An 18680-nucleotide genomic window follows, 5' to 3' on the forward strand; every position below is an offset into this window, starting at 1 on the left:
TTTTCACGTAGCCAAGACACTCTGCATTACCACATCAGTAAAAGAAGGGGAGAGAGAGAAATTGTTTATTGAGCAAGCATTTTCTGGTACTGAAGTACTACAGGAGACATTTTCATATACTTCTCAATGATGATGAGCTAGATATTATTCTCTGCAATTTTACAAATGAGAAAACTGAATTCAAATTAGTGGATACATCATACTATTGATAGCCTGGCAGGAAGCAGATTTGAACACAAGTCAATTCAACTGCTTTTTATGCTCTCAAAGGCTCTGGATATTAAGCATACAGCATGGCTATACTCAAGTAAGGTATCTACAACAATAATGCATTGTAATCTTTAATAAAATTAAAACAAATTTTGTAACCATCTTTCTTTAATATTGTTAAGATTTCCCCAAATGTACACGTTGAAACAACCTACTTAGGGACTATTTAATTGCTACCCGATCAAAATAATCAATTTTTTCTAATATTATGGTATAAAATGTGATTATTCCAATTGAAATAGGAGTTGTATTTTATGCTTACATCAATGTTTGTGTGCACACACACTGGAAAAGGAGCACTTATCCTTAATCACTTAAATTAGTGGAATTCTCTTTAAAAATATCCAAAGCATCATCCCATTAAGAGGATGTGTGTTACATGAAATGCCATTAAAAAACTATTCTTTGCTATACTGAATAAGCCACTGCAGTCTCATAATTCCCTTATATTTCTTAACTCTTCTTCAGCCTGTGAGATAAGAAAATTATGTGTTCTAAGGAATTTTCCATAAAAGCAATTCAGGACAATGTCAGTGTGACCCAAAAAGTTTATTTTACTAAAGGTCTGATTCTTGGGCCAATTGATATCCCATACCCTTTGTTCCATCCGAAAATGTTCCAGGAGGGCAGGGATGGCAGGAAGATGATCCATTGTTATAAAACCCAGGGTTGCAAGGTGGACAATCCTTCTTCTCTCCAGAAGGGGGCAACCTAACAGCATCCGTGAGATCCTCTCGGCAGATTTTGGGCTCTATCCATTTGTACATTATCTGTGTCTGCAAAAGAAAAAGAAAAAAAAAAAAAAACAACTTGCAGGTCCTGTAACATGCTTTATTTGCTTTAAACTTCCAGTAACAAAAATGTTAAACTGACAGCTTGGGTAAGGTCCAAATAGTGACAGAACAGAGTGCCAGCTGAAGAGAATCTAAAACTTCAGTAACAAAATGAGACAGAAAAAAACACTTTGGTGGGAAAACGACAGTTACCTCCAAATGGTTTTATGCTAAGCTGCAAAGACCTTACCTCATATACACAGGGTATCATTATGAAATTCCTCTTTAAAACATACAGAACATGACTGCAACTCTTACTCTTCTAGCCACTTGTTCACTTTATCCCATAAATGCCCTAAGTTTCTCTGCAGACCATGTTCCTTGTGTTGAGACCCACCCCTCACTACTCTCTTCCTTTCCCCTTTCTACAGCCTACATCATCTTGCTTTGCACATAGTGATGATAAAACAAAAAAAGTTACATTTTTAGTTGAATATCTCTAGCTTCACATTTCAATCCCGTTATTTCATACACTGGTAGCTCTTCTCTGAGTCTTTCCAAATAACCTGAGGTTAGACTACAAGAGCTGTAGCTAAACTATTTCCTCCTGAGGCTTCTAGGCCCTGCCACCTGTGTTCTAAATGACAGGATTAAGATCTCCTCTACCTTCATGGAGGGTAGTCTTTTAAACTTTTCTTCTCACACATGCATGTACCCAAAAATAAAACAAAATACAACTAAGTAGCTACAAGTCAGACAAACCCAGAAAATTGTGATTATAAAATTCTTATATTTTGGAACTAGAAACATTAAGAGAGTTAGCCATTTCAGAACAAAATGTATATGCTCAGCGAAAAATAGAAAAGGCAGTCTACATGCAAAGAGAAAAATCACTCAAGTTCTTTCATAGTTTAACACACTTTTTAAAAATAGACTAAAATTTATTTCATATGTTCAGCTGAAAGTACCATTTCTCCTTGAAAGCAATGATAAGTCTAATATTGAAGCAGGAAAATCAAAATTAAAGACAATTCTCTATAGTTATTTCCAGTTAATAAATCATATATAGTAAGCCCTTGAGGCCACTCAATTTTATTCTCAAATATTAATAAATTACCTTATCTGATGAAAGCTACTTAAGAACATAGTTTAAAAAGTATATGTCTCAGCAGAATTATAAATAACTGTTGTTTGGGATTTTTTTTACAATTCTGCATTTATGGCCTATGTCATGATACAGCTTAACCAGCCACTTCAACCATCTGCCTTTCTCACCATCTGCAAAAATGATTGCTATTCCTGCTGGAGTTTCCTAAATAGCTGAAAAAATTAATTAGATTCTGTATCCAACAGGAGCTATCAATTCCTCTGAGAAAGACAATGTAAAATTCAGAGAATGTAAGCAAATAAACACATTATGTTTAGGGGATTGTCTTTTTAAAAATCTGGCTTAATAAGTATAGAAAACAAGTTTCTGATAATGATCAATTCACAAATTTGCTGATTTATTTTGACATTAACTAAAACCGCAATGAGTTATGTGTGAGGTATTGCACTGTCGGGAAGAGATGGCTCCCATATGCCAGTGGGTGTGGTGCTGAGGCTGTGCACTGAAGGCTCATCTTGAAGGCATTGTGCAATCATCCCCACCATTTCAGGAGCTCAGTTATATTATGCACAAGTTTGTAAATGAGGAAACTTCAGATAAGAGCCCCAAAGTCATACACAGCTAGTAAATGGTAAACTAGCACTAGCCAAGGAGAGTTGGTTTGGTGAGGGTAAAAATAATAAAAATTTTTATTGATTTTAGACAAACTCCCTAACCACATTATTTTCAAACCAAGCACAGTATATGTTTAAAATTTAGAAAATGTGCACCACCTTTAAACACTTGGAAGTCAAATTGCAAATGCTCTGTAGTAAAAGTTTTGTTTGCAAAGCCTCTTGCTTCATATGCAGATTGATTCTGTGCCTCTCTAATGTGGACAGATGCTTTCAAGTCTGGCTGACTGGGGAAAGATAATGATTAATATTAATGATATTTAGTACCAGACGGCTCACAGTGCAGGTGAAAAACCACAATCAACTCATTCTTTGGCAAGTTGAGATAAAATTATGAAATGCTTTATGAAACTAAAACCCTAATAGACCAAAACTTAGCAGATTGCCATTAAGGCTACAGAAGAGCTGTAAGATCCATGTATACTTATATTAAGCATGAGTAAAATATGTTTTAAAGAGATGCATCAGACGTATCAATTGGAAGCTGGTTTTCACATAAAAATACCATTCAAATTTGAGACTGGGTTTGCCCACGGTTGACAGCTTTCTCCCTGTGGAAGTCTCTGCACAAACCCACCAAACCCTTTGCAGACTGACAGCTCATCTAAGCTAAATTACATGTGATTTAAAAGGATTTACTGATTGCCACTCTAGCATAACAGCGTGTGCGTCACAATGTTCTAACTCAAAAGTTTTCAGGCAAACAGTCTATCACTCACCTCTCTGCCTCTCCCAAACCTTGATACTCTCCAGCTGCAAACCACTGGGCACGTATCACCACTTCTCTTGGAAGTACCACACCATTCTGCCAAGGTGTGAAAGACCACTCCTTCAAGGTTGGGCTCAACATCCACAAATGCTCTAAGCTGGTCCTCAGCCCACACTTCTATGTATCAACATAGAGTGAATGTCGACATTCTAGGAATCAGTGAACTGAAATGGACTGGAATGGGTGAATTCAACTCAGATGACCATTATATCTACTACTGCAGGCAGGAATCCCTCAGAAGAAATGGAGTGGCCATCATGGTCAACAAAAGAGTCCGAAATGCAGTACTTGGATGCAATCTCAAAAAAGACAGAATGATTTCTGTTCGTTTCCAAGGCAAACCATTCAATATCACAGTAATCCAAGTCTATGCCCCAACCAGTAACGCTGAAGAAGCTGAACGACTCTATGAAGACCTACAAGACATTTTAGAACTAACAACCAAAAAAGATGTCTTTTTCATTATAGGGAACTGGAATGCAAAAGTAGGAAGTCAAGAAACACCTGGAGTAACAGGCAAATTTGGCCTTGGAATACGGAATTAACAGGGCAAAGACTCATAGAGTTTTGCCAAGAAAATGCACTGGTCATAACAACCTCTTCCAACAACACAAGAGAAGACTCTACACATGGACATCACCAGATGGTCAACACCAAAATCAGATTGGTTATATTCTCTGTAGCCAAAGATGGAGAAGCTCTATACAGTCAGCAAAAACAAGACCAGGAGCTGACTGTGGCTCAGACCATGAACTCCTTATTGCCAAGTTCAGACTGAAATTGAAGAAAGTAGGGAAAACCACTAGACCATTCAGGTATGACCTAAATCAAATCCCTTATGATTATACAGTGGAAGTGAGAAATAGATTTAAGGGCCTAGATCTGATAGATAGAGTGCCTGATGAACTATGGACCGAGGTTCGTGACATTGTACAGGAGACAAGGATCAAGACCATTCCCATGGAAAAGAAATGCAAAAAAGCAAAATGGCTGTCTGGGGAGGCCTTACAAATAGCTGTGAAATGAAGAGAAGCAAAAAGCAAAGGAGTAAAGGAAAGATATAAACATCTGAATGCAGAGTTCCAAAGAATAGCAAAAAGAGATAAGAAAGCCTTCTTCAGCGATCAATGCAAAGAAATAGAGGAAAACAACAGAATGGGAAAGACTAGGGATCTCTTCAAGAAAATCAGAGATACCAAAGGAACATTTCAAGTAAAGATGAGCTCGATAAAGAACAGAAATGGTATGGACCTAACAGAAGCAAAAGATATTAAGAAGAGGTGGCAAGAATACACAGAAGAACTCTATAAAAAAGATCTTCATGACCCAGATAATCACGATGGTGTGATCACTGACCTAGAGCCAGACATCCTGGAATGTGAAGTCAGTGGGCCTTAGAAAGCATCACTACGAACAAAGCTAGTGGAGGTGATGGAATTCCAGTTGAGCTATTTCAAATCCTGTAAGATGATGCTGTGAAAGTGCTGCACTCAATATGCCAGCAAATTTGGAAAACTCAGCAGTGGCCACAGGACTGGAAAAGGTCAGTTTTCCTTCCAATCCCAAAGAAAGGCAATGCCAAAGAATGGTCAAACTACCACACAATTGCACTCATCTCACATGCTAGTAAAGTAATGCTCAAAATTCTCCAAGCCAGGCTTCAGCAATATGTGAACCGTGAACTTCCTGATGTTCAAGCTGGTTTTACAAAAGGCAGAAGGACCAGAGATCAAATTGCCAACATCCGCTGGATCATGGAAAAAGTAAGAGAGTTCCAGAAAAACATCTATTTCTGCTTTATTGACTATGCCAAAGCCTTTGACTGTGTGGATCACAATAAACTGTGGAAAATTCTGAGAGATGGGAATACCAGAACACCTGATCTGCCTCTTGAGAAATTTGTATGTAGATCAGGAAGCAACAGTTAGAACTGGACATGGAACAACAGACTGGTTCCAAATAGGAAAAGGAGTACCTCAAGGCTGTATATTGTCACCCTGTTTATTTAACTTATATGCAGAGTACATCATGAGAAATGCTGGACTGGAAGAAACACAAGCTGGAATCAAGATTGCCGGGAGAAATATCAATAACCTCAGATATGCAGATGACACCACCCTTATGGCAGAAAGTGAAGAGGAACTCAAAAGCCTCTTGATGAAAGTGAAAGCGGAGAGTGAAAAAGTTGGCTTAAAGCTCAACATTCAGAAAACGAAGATCATGGCATCCGGTCCCACCACTTCATGGGAAATAGATGGGGAAACAGTGGAAACAGTGTCAGACTTTATTTTTCTGGGCTCCAAAGTCACTACAGATGGTGACTGCAGCCGTGAAATTGAAAGACGCTTACTCCTTGAAGGAAAGTAATGACCAACCTAGATAGCATATTCAAAAGCAGAGACATTACTTTGCCAACAAAGTTCCATCTAGTCAAGGCTATGGTTTTTCCTGTGATCATGTATGGATGTGAGCATTGGACGTGAAGAAGGCTAAGCACCAAAGAATTGATGCTTTTGAACTGTGGTGTTGGAGAAGACTCTTGAGAGTCCCTTGGACTGCAAGGAGACGAGCCCTGGGATTTCTTTGGAAGGAATGATGCTAAAGCTGAAACTCCAGTCCTTTGGCCACCTCATGTGAAGAGTTGACTCATTGGAAAAGACTCTGATGCTGGGAGGGATTGGGGGCAGGAGGAGAAGGGGACGACAGAGGAGGAGATGGCTGGATGGCATCACTGACTCGATGGACGTGAGTCTGAGTGAACTCCGGGAGTTGGTGATGGACAAGGAGGCCTGGCGTGCTGCGATTCATGGGGTCGCAAAGAGTCGGACACGACTGAGCGACTGATCTGATCTGATCTGCTGCGGTGTTTCCTTGTCATTTCCCCCCTGTCTCTTCTCTAAATGCTTTAAAGCCTGGGTCCTGTTCTTCCATTATGTGGAAGACAGCAGGGGGATCTAACATTGTCCTGAAGGTTCTAGCTGGGGCTTTAGGTAAGCAAATGTTCTAAAATTAAATATAATAATAATAATAAACTGAATCGACACTATACATGGATGACCTTATGGTATGAGAATTACATCTCAGTAAAGCTTTGTTTCAAGTAAGGATGTTAAGACTTGTGAAATTTTTATTTTAAATTCAGAAATTGCTAGTCACTGAAAAATGCCACGTTTTTCCATAATCCTAATTAAGAAACAAAGGCCCCAAGTACATTCCACTTGCTTAAATCATATAGGGAGAAAGGCACATCTAAAACCCATATCACTGTATACCCTATTTTTTAATGTTATCTACATCTTACTTCTGCTATAAAATTCAGAAGGACTGTTACAGACGCTGATCATTAAAACGATTTGTAATATTGAATTAAAGAGCAAAGAAAGTACTAGATAATATGACACAAAAACACTAGCAAACCTTTATGATCCAACAATTTCCTAGACTCAGAGATGAAAAATTTCCATGGTTGGATGTCTTCTCTGTAAAAATTTCGCTTCTAAAATGCCCTTCCCTACCAGGCACTCTCTAGCCTTGACAGAAAGTTTCCAATTTGGCAAAACATGATGTTCCAGAACTGGGAAGTTCTGGTTGTTAGAACATCATTACATACAACTGAAATTTATGTTCTTTAAATATGCCTTAATGAACCCAAATTTTGCCTTATGGGATAACACAAAAAGGTCTATTTGTTTTTTATTTTAAGACTTTCTTTCAAATGCTTAAACTTACTATTCAGGAAATTCTAAGTATCTACTACATGTAGAAGAACACTGTAGGAAATTTAAATATTAGTAAGACAAACTGTTCTGAAAGAGGTTTACAAACCTGTGCTTGTAAGAGAAAGATTTACAAACTACTATAATATAAAAAGAAAATATATGAAGAGGATACAAAAGCATCAGATTTGGAAAACAACAGAGTTGATTAGAATTCTAGTCTTAAGACATAGCCACAAATAGCTATGACCTTAGAAAAATTATTTAATCTGATTAAGCCTGTTTTCTAATTTTCAAACTGGGTATACTAATGTCCAGTTACACAGCTGTTGAAAAAAAGATCTGGAAGCAATGCTTGAATATACACACAGAGCAAGCATGTAGATAAATATGTAAATGACACCAGCCTCTGCTATTAACACTATCACTACTATTACTATTATCATCATCATCATTTCCAAGAGAAACATGAAATGTCATGGTTATTCAAAGGAAAGAGAGATCAAATCACTTTTGGACTAGCAGGAAACATCAAAAAGATGATCACCAGTCCACCATTAGATGGGGTCTTTCCTCCAATCTGAAAAAATATTTCTAGTAACTTCAATAATATTTCATATGAACTAGTTATCTACTTCTTTTCTCTGGAGTCTTTCCATTTTGTCAAAATTTCCTCAAGCCTCTACAGAGTACGGAACACAACACTCTGTGTTAATCATACATCCACTTACTAATTCTCTCATTCATTAATTCATTCAAAAGATAATTCACTACCTTCTGCATTCTGGGTACTCTACTAGACCTAAAATTTTTATATTTATTTTTTTAAATAATTAAGAACATGTTTCTATGGGAAGCAGAGTTCGGTGACGGAAACAGTCATCTTTACAAGTATTTGCAATAAAGTGATCTCATATCAAAGAAGACTCTAGACAGTGCCATGGACTGCAAGGAGATCACACTGGTCAATCCTAAAGAAAATCAACTCTGAATATTTTGGAAGGACTGATACCGAAACTCCAATACTTTGGCCACCTGATGTGACGAGCCGACTTACTGGAAAAGACCCTGATACTGGTAAAGACTGAAGGCAAAAGGAGAAGAAGGCAGCAGAGGATGAGATGGTTGGATAGTATCACCAACTCAATGGACATTAACTTTAACAAACTCCGATAGATAGTGGAGGACAGGGAAGCCTGCAGTGCTGCAGTCCATGGGGTTGCAAAGAGCTGGACATGACTTAGCGACTGAAAAACATATCAAAGTATTGCAAATGTTGACCATCACATAAGCATCAAAAGAGGTATGTACAAAATTCTGTGGGAATTCCCAGGATTTCAAGACAATCTTGCCAGATCTACGTTATTTAAGAGTGATGTATTCTGGAATTTATGCAGAATCACTCTGATTTTATTGTGCCAACAGACAGTATCTCTTTCTCATTTGGAACTAATTTACTAATTTGTGTGATGATGAAAGGAACTGGGAGCCACATGGTCTAGCCTTCCCAGCCATAGAGATTAACAGGTGAACTAAGCGGTATAACCAGAGTAGTTCACACTACTGGACTGAATGGCTGGTCTGAGATGGGCTCGAAATTCAAGCAGGGCCAGTATTTTCAGAAACTTTGTTCAGCTCTCCTTTGATCAAATTCTCTAAGGATGACAGTGGCTGGAATGGAGATATCAGAGTGTATCTGGCACCACAGAAAGAAGTATCTGAGAAGGAAATCAAACTGAGCCAAGAATATTGGTGAGAAAAGCAAAAGAAAGGCTTGGTAAAACTGTTTGCTCTGTGATAACTTCCCCAGTCACATGAGTCAAGGAACTCCTGCCCTGCCTGTTCCCACTCAAATTCTGAAAAGTATTTTTTTTAATTCAATACATTAATTTCATAATCATCTCCAACTACAGAAGCCAAACTGACGTGGTATGGAGCTGAGCATGACCAGAATGTGGGGGTGAGAGTAGGGAGTTGCACTGGAATACAACTAATGACATAAGCAAGCGCTAGAGTAGGCGTGCTTTCATAGCAGTGAGTGAACTTGAAATTTTAATGTGTGTTTTGTTTTTTAAAGATTGCTTAGAACCCACATTTTACAAATGTTGCATGAGGTACACCTATATCAGATCAGATCAGTCGCTCAGTCATGTCCGACTCTTTGCGACCCTATGAATCGCAGCACGCCAGGCCTCCCTGTCCATCACCAACTCCCGGAGTTCACTCAGACTCACATCCATCGAGTCAGTGATGCCATCCAGCCATCTCATCCTCTGTCGTCCCCTTCTCCTCTTGCCCCCAATCCCTCCCAGCATCAGAGTCTTTTCCAATGAGTCAACTCTTCACATGAGGTGGCCAAAGTACTGGAGTTTCAGCTTTAGCATCATTCCTTCCAAAGAAATCCCAGGGCTGATCTCCTTGCAGTCCAAGGGACTCTCAAGAGTCTTCTCCAACACCACAGTTCAAAAGCATCAATTCTTCGGTGCTTAGCCTTCTTCACTGTCCAACTCTCACATCCATACATGACCACAGGAAAAACCATAGCCTTGACTAGATGAACCTTTGTTGGCAAAGTAATGTCTCTGCTTTTGAATATGCTATCTAGGTTGGTCATAACTTTCCTTCCAAGGAGTAAGCGTCTTTTAATTTCATGGCTGCAGTCACCGTCTGTAGTGATTTTGGAGCCCAAAAAATAAATTCTGACACTGTTTCCACTGTTTCCCCATCTATTTCCCATGAAGTGATGGGACTGGATGCCATGATCTTCGTTTAAACACATGCAAAGATTCAGTGCTTGAGATCTGAGCCCAGAAGAATGTTAACTAGTTGACTGGATAACAGACAAATATTCCTCAAGAGAGGGCATCTTTTAATATTAACAAAATATTTGATAGAGCTTCTCATTATCTCCCTGTGGATAAGACAGAGAGCTGTCGACCAAATGATATGATTAGTGGATATATGGCTAGTTTAAGAACTATATGTAAAACATTTGATTTTATAGATTTTTTTTTATAAACATTTCACCCAGGTTTTACATGGCTCTGAAGCCTTCCCTGATTTGGTCAGAGCACCCAAAAGCTCAGACTTCTCTCCTATAGCACTAATAATAATCAGAAATAGTGACTCATTTTCTATAACAGATTATCTCTTTTTCTAAAGTCTAGACCAGATGTGCCCAAATTGCTGAGATCTTCGACCAGCAGAGTCAGAATTACCTGGGAACTTCTTCGAAATGTACATTCCAGGCCATGCCCTGGATCTACTGAAATAGAAAATCTGGGACAGGAACCTCCAGGGGAGTCTGATGTTCACCAAAGCTGAACAACAACTGCTCTGCAGTCTATGGAGACATGTATCTTCTTCTGTCTGTCCTTACTTGGCTCTGCACTCATCATTCAGCACTCTGCATATAACCAGTGCTCAGTAAAGATTCACTGAATGAATGAGTGAATGAGTAGACGCTCCACATTTTTCATGATGTGAATGAGTCTATTAATCAGGATTAGAATGGTTCCAGTTACCAATTAAAATTTTCCTTAAAAGTGTACTCTATAGGCAGGCAGCATATTAAAAGGCAGAGACATTACTTTGTCAACAAAGGTCCATCCAGTCAGGGCTATGGTTTTTCCAGTAGTCATATATGGATGTGAGAGTTGGACTATAAAGAAAGCCGAGTGCCGAAGAATTGATGCTTTTGAACTGTGGTGCTGGAGAAGACTCTTGAGAGTCCCTTGGACTGTAAGGAGATCCAACCAGTCCATCTTAAAGGAGATCAGTCCTGGGTGTTCATTGGAAGGACTGATGTTGAAGCTGAAACTCCAGTACTTTGGCCACCTCATGCGAAGAGCTGACTCATTGGGTAAGACTCTGATGCTGGGAAAGATTGAGGGCAGGAAGAGAAGGGGATGACAGATGATGAGATGTTTGGATGGCGTCACTGACTCAGTGGACATGGGTTTGGGTAAACTCCAGGAGTTGGTGATGGACAGGGAGGCCTGGTGTGCTGCGGTTCATGGAGTTGCAAAGAGTCGGACACGACTGAGCGACTGAACTGAACTGATAGGCAGGAAGCAAGCAAATAACTAAGTTTCAAAAACTTGAACATTCCCGTGTCATATGAATTATAATGTTCAAAATCTGTATACCTTAAGAGCCATTTCCCTTGATGATGCTCTCCAAGCAAGGGGATAATAAGATCCAAAAGAGCATGACAGGACAATAAGAGTCAAAAGACAGTCAATGAATGCCCTGGGAAACATCATTAAGCCACCAGCAAATTTCCAGGCTACTCAAAGCAAGAACAAATAACTCTTACAAAGATGAAACCAGAACAAAAGAAAATGTTGTAATAAAATCAGAAAATATTCAAATGGATGTGTATAATAGACATGTCTTCACTATATCTGTTATCTAATTAAGTTCACATTGCTTTTTGTTCACTTCTGAAGCTAGAAACCTCTCTCTTAAAGACTTAGATCAGTTTTTAAAGAATCAGTGATATAAAAGAGATAATTAATAAGGACCTACAGTATGGCACAGGGAATTCTACTCAGTACTCCATAATGACCTATGTGGGAAAAGAAGAGAGTGAATATATGTATACGTATAACTGATTCACTTTACTATATAGCAGAAACTAATTCAAGATTGTAAATCAACTATACTCCAGTTAAAATTTTTAAAAAAGAATCACTGAGTTTATGGAGTGCTGGTACACTGTTTTGCTATATATCAAAAACACAAAAAGAGCATAAGTTGTCTGTATCTGTGTACACAATATGCCTGTGGAGGTACACATGTGCCCATATATGTGTGTGTATGCATGTATGTGCACCCTGTACAATCTATACTTAATATGTGGCTCTACTTCTTTACTTCAGTTCAGTTCAGTTGCTCAGTCATGTCTGTGTATTTGAGACCCTATGAATTGCAGCACACCTTCTTTAAGCACAGGCTAACTAGATTTTATCATTCTATTCACTGACATCATTACTCACTGACATAATACAAACATGATTTTTGAATATTTTTATTATAGCAAAAACAAGATACATTTGTATATTAGATCTTATTCATTTACGCTTCAGGAATGTTTTCATTGTTGTTCAGAGCTCAGTTTAGTTCAGTCGCTCAGTCATGTCTGACTCTTTGTGACCCCATGAACCACAGCACACCAGGCCTCCCTGTCCATTACCAACTCCTGGAATCCACCCAAACCCATCTGGCAGACAGCCATCTGTCTGTCATCCCCTTCTCCTCCTGCCTTCAATCTTTTTCAGCATCAGGGTCTTTTCTAATGAGTCAGCTCTTCACATTCAGTTCAGTTCAGTTCAGCCACTCGGTCGTGTCTGACTCTTTGCGACCCCATGAATAGCAGCACGCCAGGCCTCCCTGTCCATCACCAACTCCTGGAGTTCACTCAAATTCATGTCCTTCGAGTCAGTGATGCCATCCAGCCATCTCATCCTCTGTCGTCCCCTTCTCCTCTTGCCCCCAATACCTCCCAGCAACAGAGACTTTTCCAATGAGTCAACTCTTCACATGAGGTGGCCAAAGTACTGGAGTTTCAGCTTCAGCATCATTCCTTCCAATGAACACCCAGGACTGATCTCCTTTAGGATGGACTGGTTGGATCTCCTTGCAGTCCAAGGGACGCTCAAGAGTTTTCTCCAACACCACAGTTCAAAAGCATCAATTCTTCGGTGCTTAACCTTCTTCACAGTCCAACTCTCACATCCATACATGACCACAGGAAAAACCATAGCCTTGACTAGACGGACCTTTGTTGGTAAAGTAATGTCTCTGCTTTTGAATATGCTATCTAGGTTGGTCATAACTTTTCTTCCAAGGAGTAAGCCTCTTTTAATTTCATGGCTGCAGTCACCATCTGCAGTGATTTTGGAGCCCAAAAAAATAAAGTCTGACACTGTTTCCACTGTTTCCCCATCTATTTCCCATGAAGCAATGGGACCAGATGCCATGATCTTTGTTTTCTGAATGTTGAGCTTTAAGCCAACTTTTTCACTCTCCTCTTTCACTTTTATCCAGAGGCTTTTTAGTTCCTCTTCAGCTTCTGCCATAAGGGTGGTATCATCTGCATATCTGAGGTTATTGATATTTCTCCTGGCAATCTTGATTCCAGCTTGTGCTTCTTCCAGCCCAGAGTTTCTCACAATGTACTCTGCATATAGGTTAAATAAGCAGGGTGACAGTATACAGCCTTGACGTACTCCTTTTCCTATTTGGAAGCAGTCTTGTTCCATGTCCAGTTCTAACTGTTGCTTCCTGACCTGCATATAGGTTTCTCAAGGCCAAAATATTGGAGATTCAGCTTCAGCATCAGTCCTTCCAATGAATATCCAGGGTTGATTTCCTTTAGGACTGACTGGTTTGATCTCCAGGCAGTTCAGGGGACTCTCAATATCTTCTCCAGCACCACAGTTCAACAGCATCAATTCTTCAGTGCTCAGCCTTCTTCACAGTTTAATTAAAGACTAGAGTACCAAAGAATAGCATGGAGAGATAAGAAAGCCTTCCTCAGTGATCATTTCAAAGAAATAGAGGAAAACAATAAAATGGGAAAGAGTAGAGACCTCTTCAAGAAAATTAGAGACACTAAGGGAAAACTTCATGCAAAGATGAGCACAATAAAGGACAGAAATGATATGGACTAACCGAAGCTGAAAATATTAAGAAGAGGTGGCAAGAATACATAGAACTATACAAAAAAGATCTTCATGACCCAGATAATGAAGTGATGAAAAGTGAAGTGATGTGATGTGAAGTGAAATGATGTGATCACACGATGGTGTGATCATTTACCTAGAGCCAGACATCCTGGAATGCAAAGTCAAGTGGGCCTTAGGAAGCATCACTACAAACAAAGCTAGTGGAGGTGATGGAATTCCAGTTGAGCTATTCGAAATCCAAAAAGATGATACTGTGAAAGTGCTGCACTCAATATGCCAGCAAATTTGGAAAACTCAGCAGTGGCCACAGGACTGGAAAAGATCAGTTTTCATTCAAAAGCCAAAGAATGTTCAAACCACCACACAACTGCACTCATCTCACAAGCGAGCAAAGTAATGCTCAAAATTCTCCAAGCCAGGCTTCAACCGTACATGAACTAGGAACTTCCAGATGTTCAAGCTGGATTCAGAAAAGGCAGAGGGAGCAGAGATCAAATTGCCAACAACTGTTGGATCATCAAAAAAGCAAGAGACTTCCAGAAAAACATCTACTTCAGCTTTATTGATTACCCCAACGCCTTTCACTGTGTGGATCACAAAAAACTGTGGAAAATTCTTAAAGAGATGGGAATACCAGACCACCTGATCTGCCTCCTGAGAAATCTGTATGCAGGTCAAGAAGCAACAGTTAGAACTGGACATGGAACAACAGACTGGTTCCAAATCAGGAAAGGAACATGTCAAAGCAGTATTATTACCCTGCTCATTTAACTTATATGCAGAGTACATCATGCAAAACGTGAGGCTGAATAAAGCACAAGCTGGAATCAAGATTGCTGGGAGAAATATCAGTAACCTCTGATATGCAGATGACACCACCCTTATGGGCAGAAAGTGAAGAAGAACTAAAGAGCCTCTTGATGAAAGTGAAAGAGGAGAGTGAAAAAGTTGGCTTATAACTCAACATTGAGAAAAGTAAGATCATGGCATCTGGTCCCATCACTTTATGGCAAATAGATGGGGAAACAATGGAAACAGTGACAGACTTTATATTCTTGGGTCCCAAAATCACTGCAGATGGTGACTGCAGCCATGAAATTAAAAGACGCTTGCACCTTGGAAGAAAAGCTATGACCAACCTAGACAGCATATTAAAAAGCAGAGACGTTACTTTGCCGACAAAGGTCCATCTAGTCAAAGCTATGGCTTTTCCAGTAATAATGTATGGATGTGAGAGCTGGACTATGAAGAAAGCTGAGTGCTGAAGAATTGATGCTTTTAAACTGTGGTGTTGAAGAAGACTCTTGAGAGTCCCTTGGACAACAAGGAGATCAAAACAGTCAATCCTAAAGGAAATCAGGCCTGAATATTCATTGGAACGATGCTGAAGCTGAAACTCCAATACTTTGGCCAACTGATGCAAAGAACCGACTCATTGGAAAAGACCCTGATGCTGGGAAAGATTGAAGGCAGGAAGAGAAGGGGACAACAGAGGATGAGACGGTTGGATGGCATCACTGACTCAGTGGACATGAGTTTGAGTAAGCTCTGGGAGTTGGTGATAGACAGGAAACCTGGCCTGCTGCAGTCCATGGGGTAGCAAGGAGTCAGACATGACAGACTGAACGGAACTGAAAACATAAATTTAATTTGCCTTACTTAATATAAAAGAAAGTTCAGCCAAGAAAAGTTTAGCTAAAGAAACATGATTCCAAATTACTTTCAACCCACCTTAATGGAGGAAGGCACAGAAACCCACTCCAGTATTCTTGCCTGGAGAACCCCCATGGATAGAGGAGCCTGGTGGGCTACAGTCCATAGGGTCACAAAGAGTCAGACACAACTGAAGTGACTTAGCATGTAATGGCTCTCTGCATATATTTTCTAAATAGAAATAGCTCTTACTTGGCCATTAACATACATTCAACATCATACTTCATAAATCCTTGCTCTTTAAAAGCTGTTAACGTTACTCTTCTGATTGAAATTCACAGATGCACTTCTAAATGAAAATGTCCATAATTTAAACTGTCCTTCCTTTGACTTATTCTAAGTACTTGTTATACTGTAAATATAAGAATATACTTTGTGTTAAGTATTGGGAGGTAAATTTAAAAAGCTTAAGGACTAAGGGTAAGATGAACAATTATATAAATATAAAAATTATAGATGAGAACCTAAGGACAAAAATCAACGTCATTATTTCAAAGACGCAAACACACACAAAGAATGCTGCATCACAGCCACCTTAATCCCAGGTTCTCCTGCTAACATAGACTGGTAGGCTAACTTTTTAATTAAGACAATGGCAGGTCAACTGCAGAGTTCAGGTTTGTATCCTTCCTCTGGCTAAGTGCCATTTATATGGTAATTAATTTGCATTTTCTAAATGCAATTACACAACAATCTGCCATAACTGCATCAGCCTATGGCTGCATGGCTTTTATTGACTGAACCTACTGAGTAACCAAATAATTGAAGAGAAGTCAAACATTATCTTCATTCTGTGAGTCACAGAACACATTTTAAGGCTGTGCTCTCCTGATACTAATATTCCTGAAAAAATTTAACTGTTTACAATAGCACTAACTGACTGAGCACTCACTATGCACCAGGCCCTGTGTTAGGGAATCTTAAATGGAGTATCTCATGTATTTTCCTGGCAGCCCTATAAAGTAAGTACTGATACTATTCCCATTGTACAGATGAAAAACTCTTGAGACTTCAAGCACACAACACAGCACTAATAAGCAGTGTGTGTTAGTCGCTGTCATGTCTGACTCTTTGCAACACAGTGGATCCCATGTCACCCTGCCAGGCTTCTCTGTCTGTGGAATTCTCTCCCAGGCAAGAATACTGGGAGTGGATTGCTTCTCTAGAGGAACTTCCCAGCCCAGGGATCAAACCCTGGTCTCCTGCATCACATGCAGATTTTTACTGGTTGAGCTACCTACAGGGAAGACCTAATAAGCAGTAGATATGAAAATCAGAGCCAGAAAGGTGGGCTTAGGAGTCTAAATTCTTAAATTTCCTCTGTGCTACTTAAACACACGTGCTATATATCTGCTCATTTAACTGTCTAAGGAACAAACTGTAGTCTGTTCAAAATAGGAAAAGGGGTGGATAAATGAGGGATGTAGATGACTGAACATAGCCTGTACCTTTCCTTCCTCATCACATGGAGTGTGGATCTGGAAATAGTCTTTTGAGGTACAGGGAGGGCGCTCCATACACTCGCTGGATCCTTCTTCTGCAACACAAGAATGCATTTCAGAAATGAGTCATTTATGTTGTGACTCTACGAAAAAGGCAAACATGAAAACAAGCAAACAAACAAAAAGCAGACAAGTGAAAAGTAAAAATAATCTTGCCAGAAGAATTTAGGTAGAACTAGTTACTCCTACTGCTGCTGCTAAGCCGCTTCAGTCGTGTCCGACTCTGTGCGACCCCATAGATGGCAGCCTACCAGGCACCTCCGTCCCTGGGATTCTCCAGGCAAGAACACTGGAGTGGGTTGCCATTTCCTTCTCCAATGCATGAAAGTGAAAAGTGAAAGTGAAGTCGCTCAGTCATATCCGACTATTCGAGACCCCATGGACTACAGCCTACCAGGCTCCTCCATCCATGGGATTTTCCAGGCAAGAGTACTGGAGTGGGGTGCCATTGCCTTCTCCAAGAACTAGTTAGGCCTAGAGCAAATGAAGGCCTGAATTTTTTTTTTTTTTTTCCTAGAGCAATAAAATGTTTCCAAGGTACACAAGAAGCATATCATAGCTTTCTAAGAAAACATTAGATTTCCTTCATTATCACTGCATGTTGTAAATCTGGAACAAATTAAGTTTCTAAGTACATCTCCATGCCAACGAATCATCTAAAAGTACAATACAAAATTTTTTTAGGCAAGTATAAACATATCCAAAACAGCTACCTGGGGGTTGTGGAACAGAAAACATTACGGACAAAAAGAAAAGTTCTGCAGAAAGAGGTAATTAGAAGTCCTATTTTATCCACTAAGCATGAATTCATTTCAGGACTTTGGTTTCTGGCCCACTGTTTTCATCACATTGTATGTGTGATTTCTGGCTTATGACTATATACTGTCCACAAACATAAATTTAGCAAAAAAGATCAAAGAGTATAAACGGGAGACTCATCTTACCTGAAAATTGCGAGTCCTCATCACACCTGATGCATTCTTTGGCTCCCTTCTCAGAATAGGTGTTTCTGGGACACACTTGGCAGATGAACGAACCTGGTTTGTCGCTAAAGGTGCCGGGCTTGCATGGAAAGCATTCTGATGTGTAGGCCACCCCTGTGTGGTAACGGGAGACACAGCATGGAGGGAGGGCCCTGTACCACCCCTGTGTGGTAATGGAAGAAAGAGCATGAAGGGAGGGCATTATATCACCCCTAAGTGGTAATGGGAGACAGAGCATGGAGGGAGGACCCTGTGTCACCCTGTGTGGAAACAGGAGACAGAGCATAGGGGGAGGGCCCAACAGCAACAAATCAGCATGTCCTTGCTTCTGCTACCAGAAGTGAACAAGAAATATTAATAGTAAGCTCAACCCAGGTCTTTTATATACCATTAATTCAACATCACAAATGTATTTACTGTTTGTAGAGAGCTGGGATGAATACTGAATTGAACAATGAAGTATAGTGAACAGTTAAGAGA

At 39.7% G+C, this 18680-nt stretch overlaps 1 protein-coding gene across 1 annotated transcript in view; it reads right to left on the minus strand.

Annotated features, from left to right (window-relative positions):
* Positions 1-18680, minus strand: part of ELAPOR2 (endosome-lysosome associated apoptosis and autophagy regulator family member 2) — a 223755-nt gene that overhangs the window by 50314 nt on the left and 154761 nt on the right. The window contains exons 7-9 of the mRNA XM_070369712.1: positions 18162-18314; positions 17164-17252; positions 866-1046 (exon numbers count right to left, since the gene is read on the minus strand). Coding sequence (XP_070225813.1) covers positions 866-1046; positions 17164-17252; positions 18162-18314 — 423 coding nt within the window. The remainder of the gene's footprint in view (positions 1-865; positions 1047-17163; positions 17253-18161; positions 18315-18680) is intronic.

The sequence above is a fragment of the Bos mutus genome, chromosome 4, assembly GCF_027580195.1.
Source record: "Bos mutus isolate GX-2022 chromosome 4, NWIPB_WYAK_1.1, whole genome shotgun sequence".
In the NCBI taxonomy this organism is placed as follows: domain Eukaryota; kingdom Metazoa; phylum Chordata; class Mammalia; order Artiodactyla; family Bovidae; genus Bos; species Bos mutus.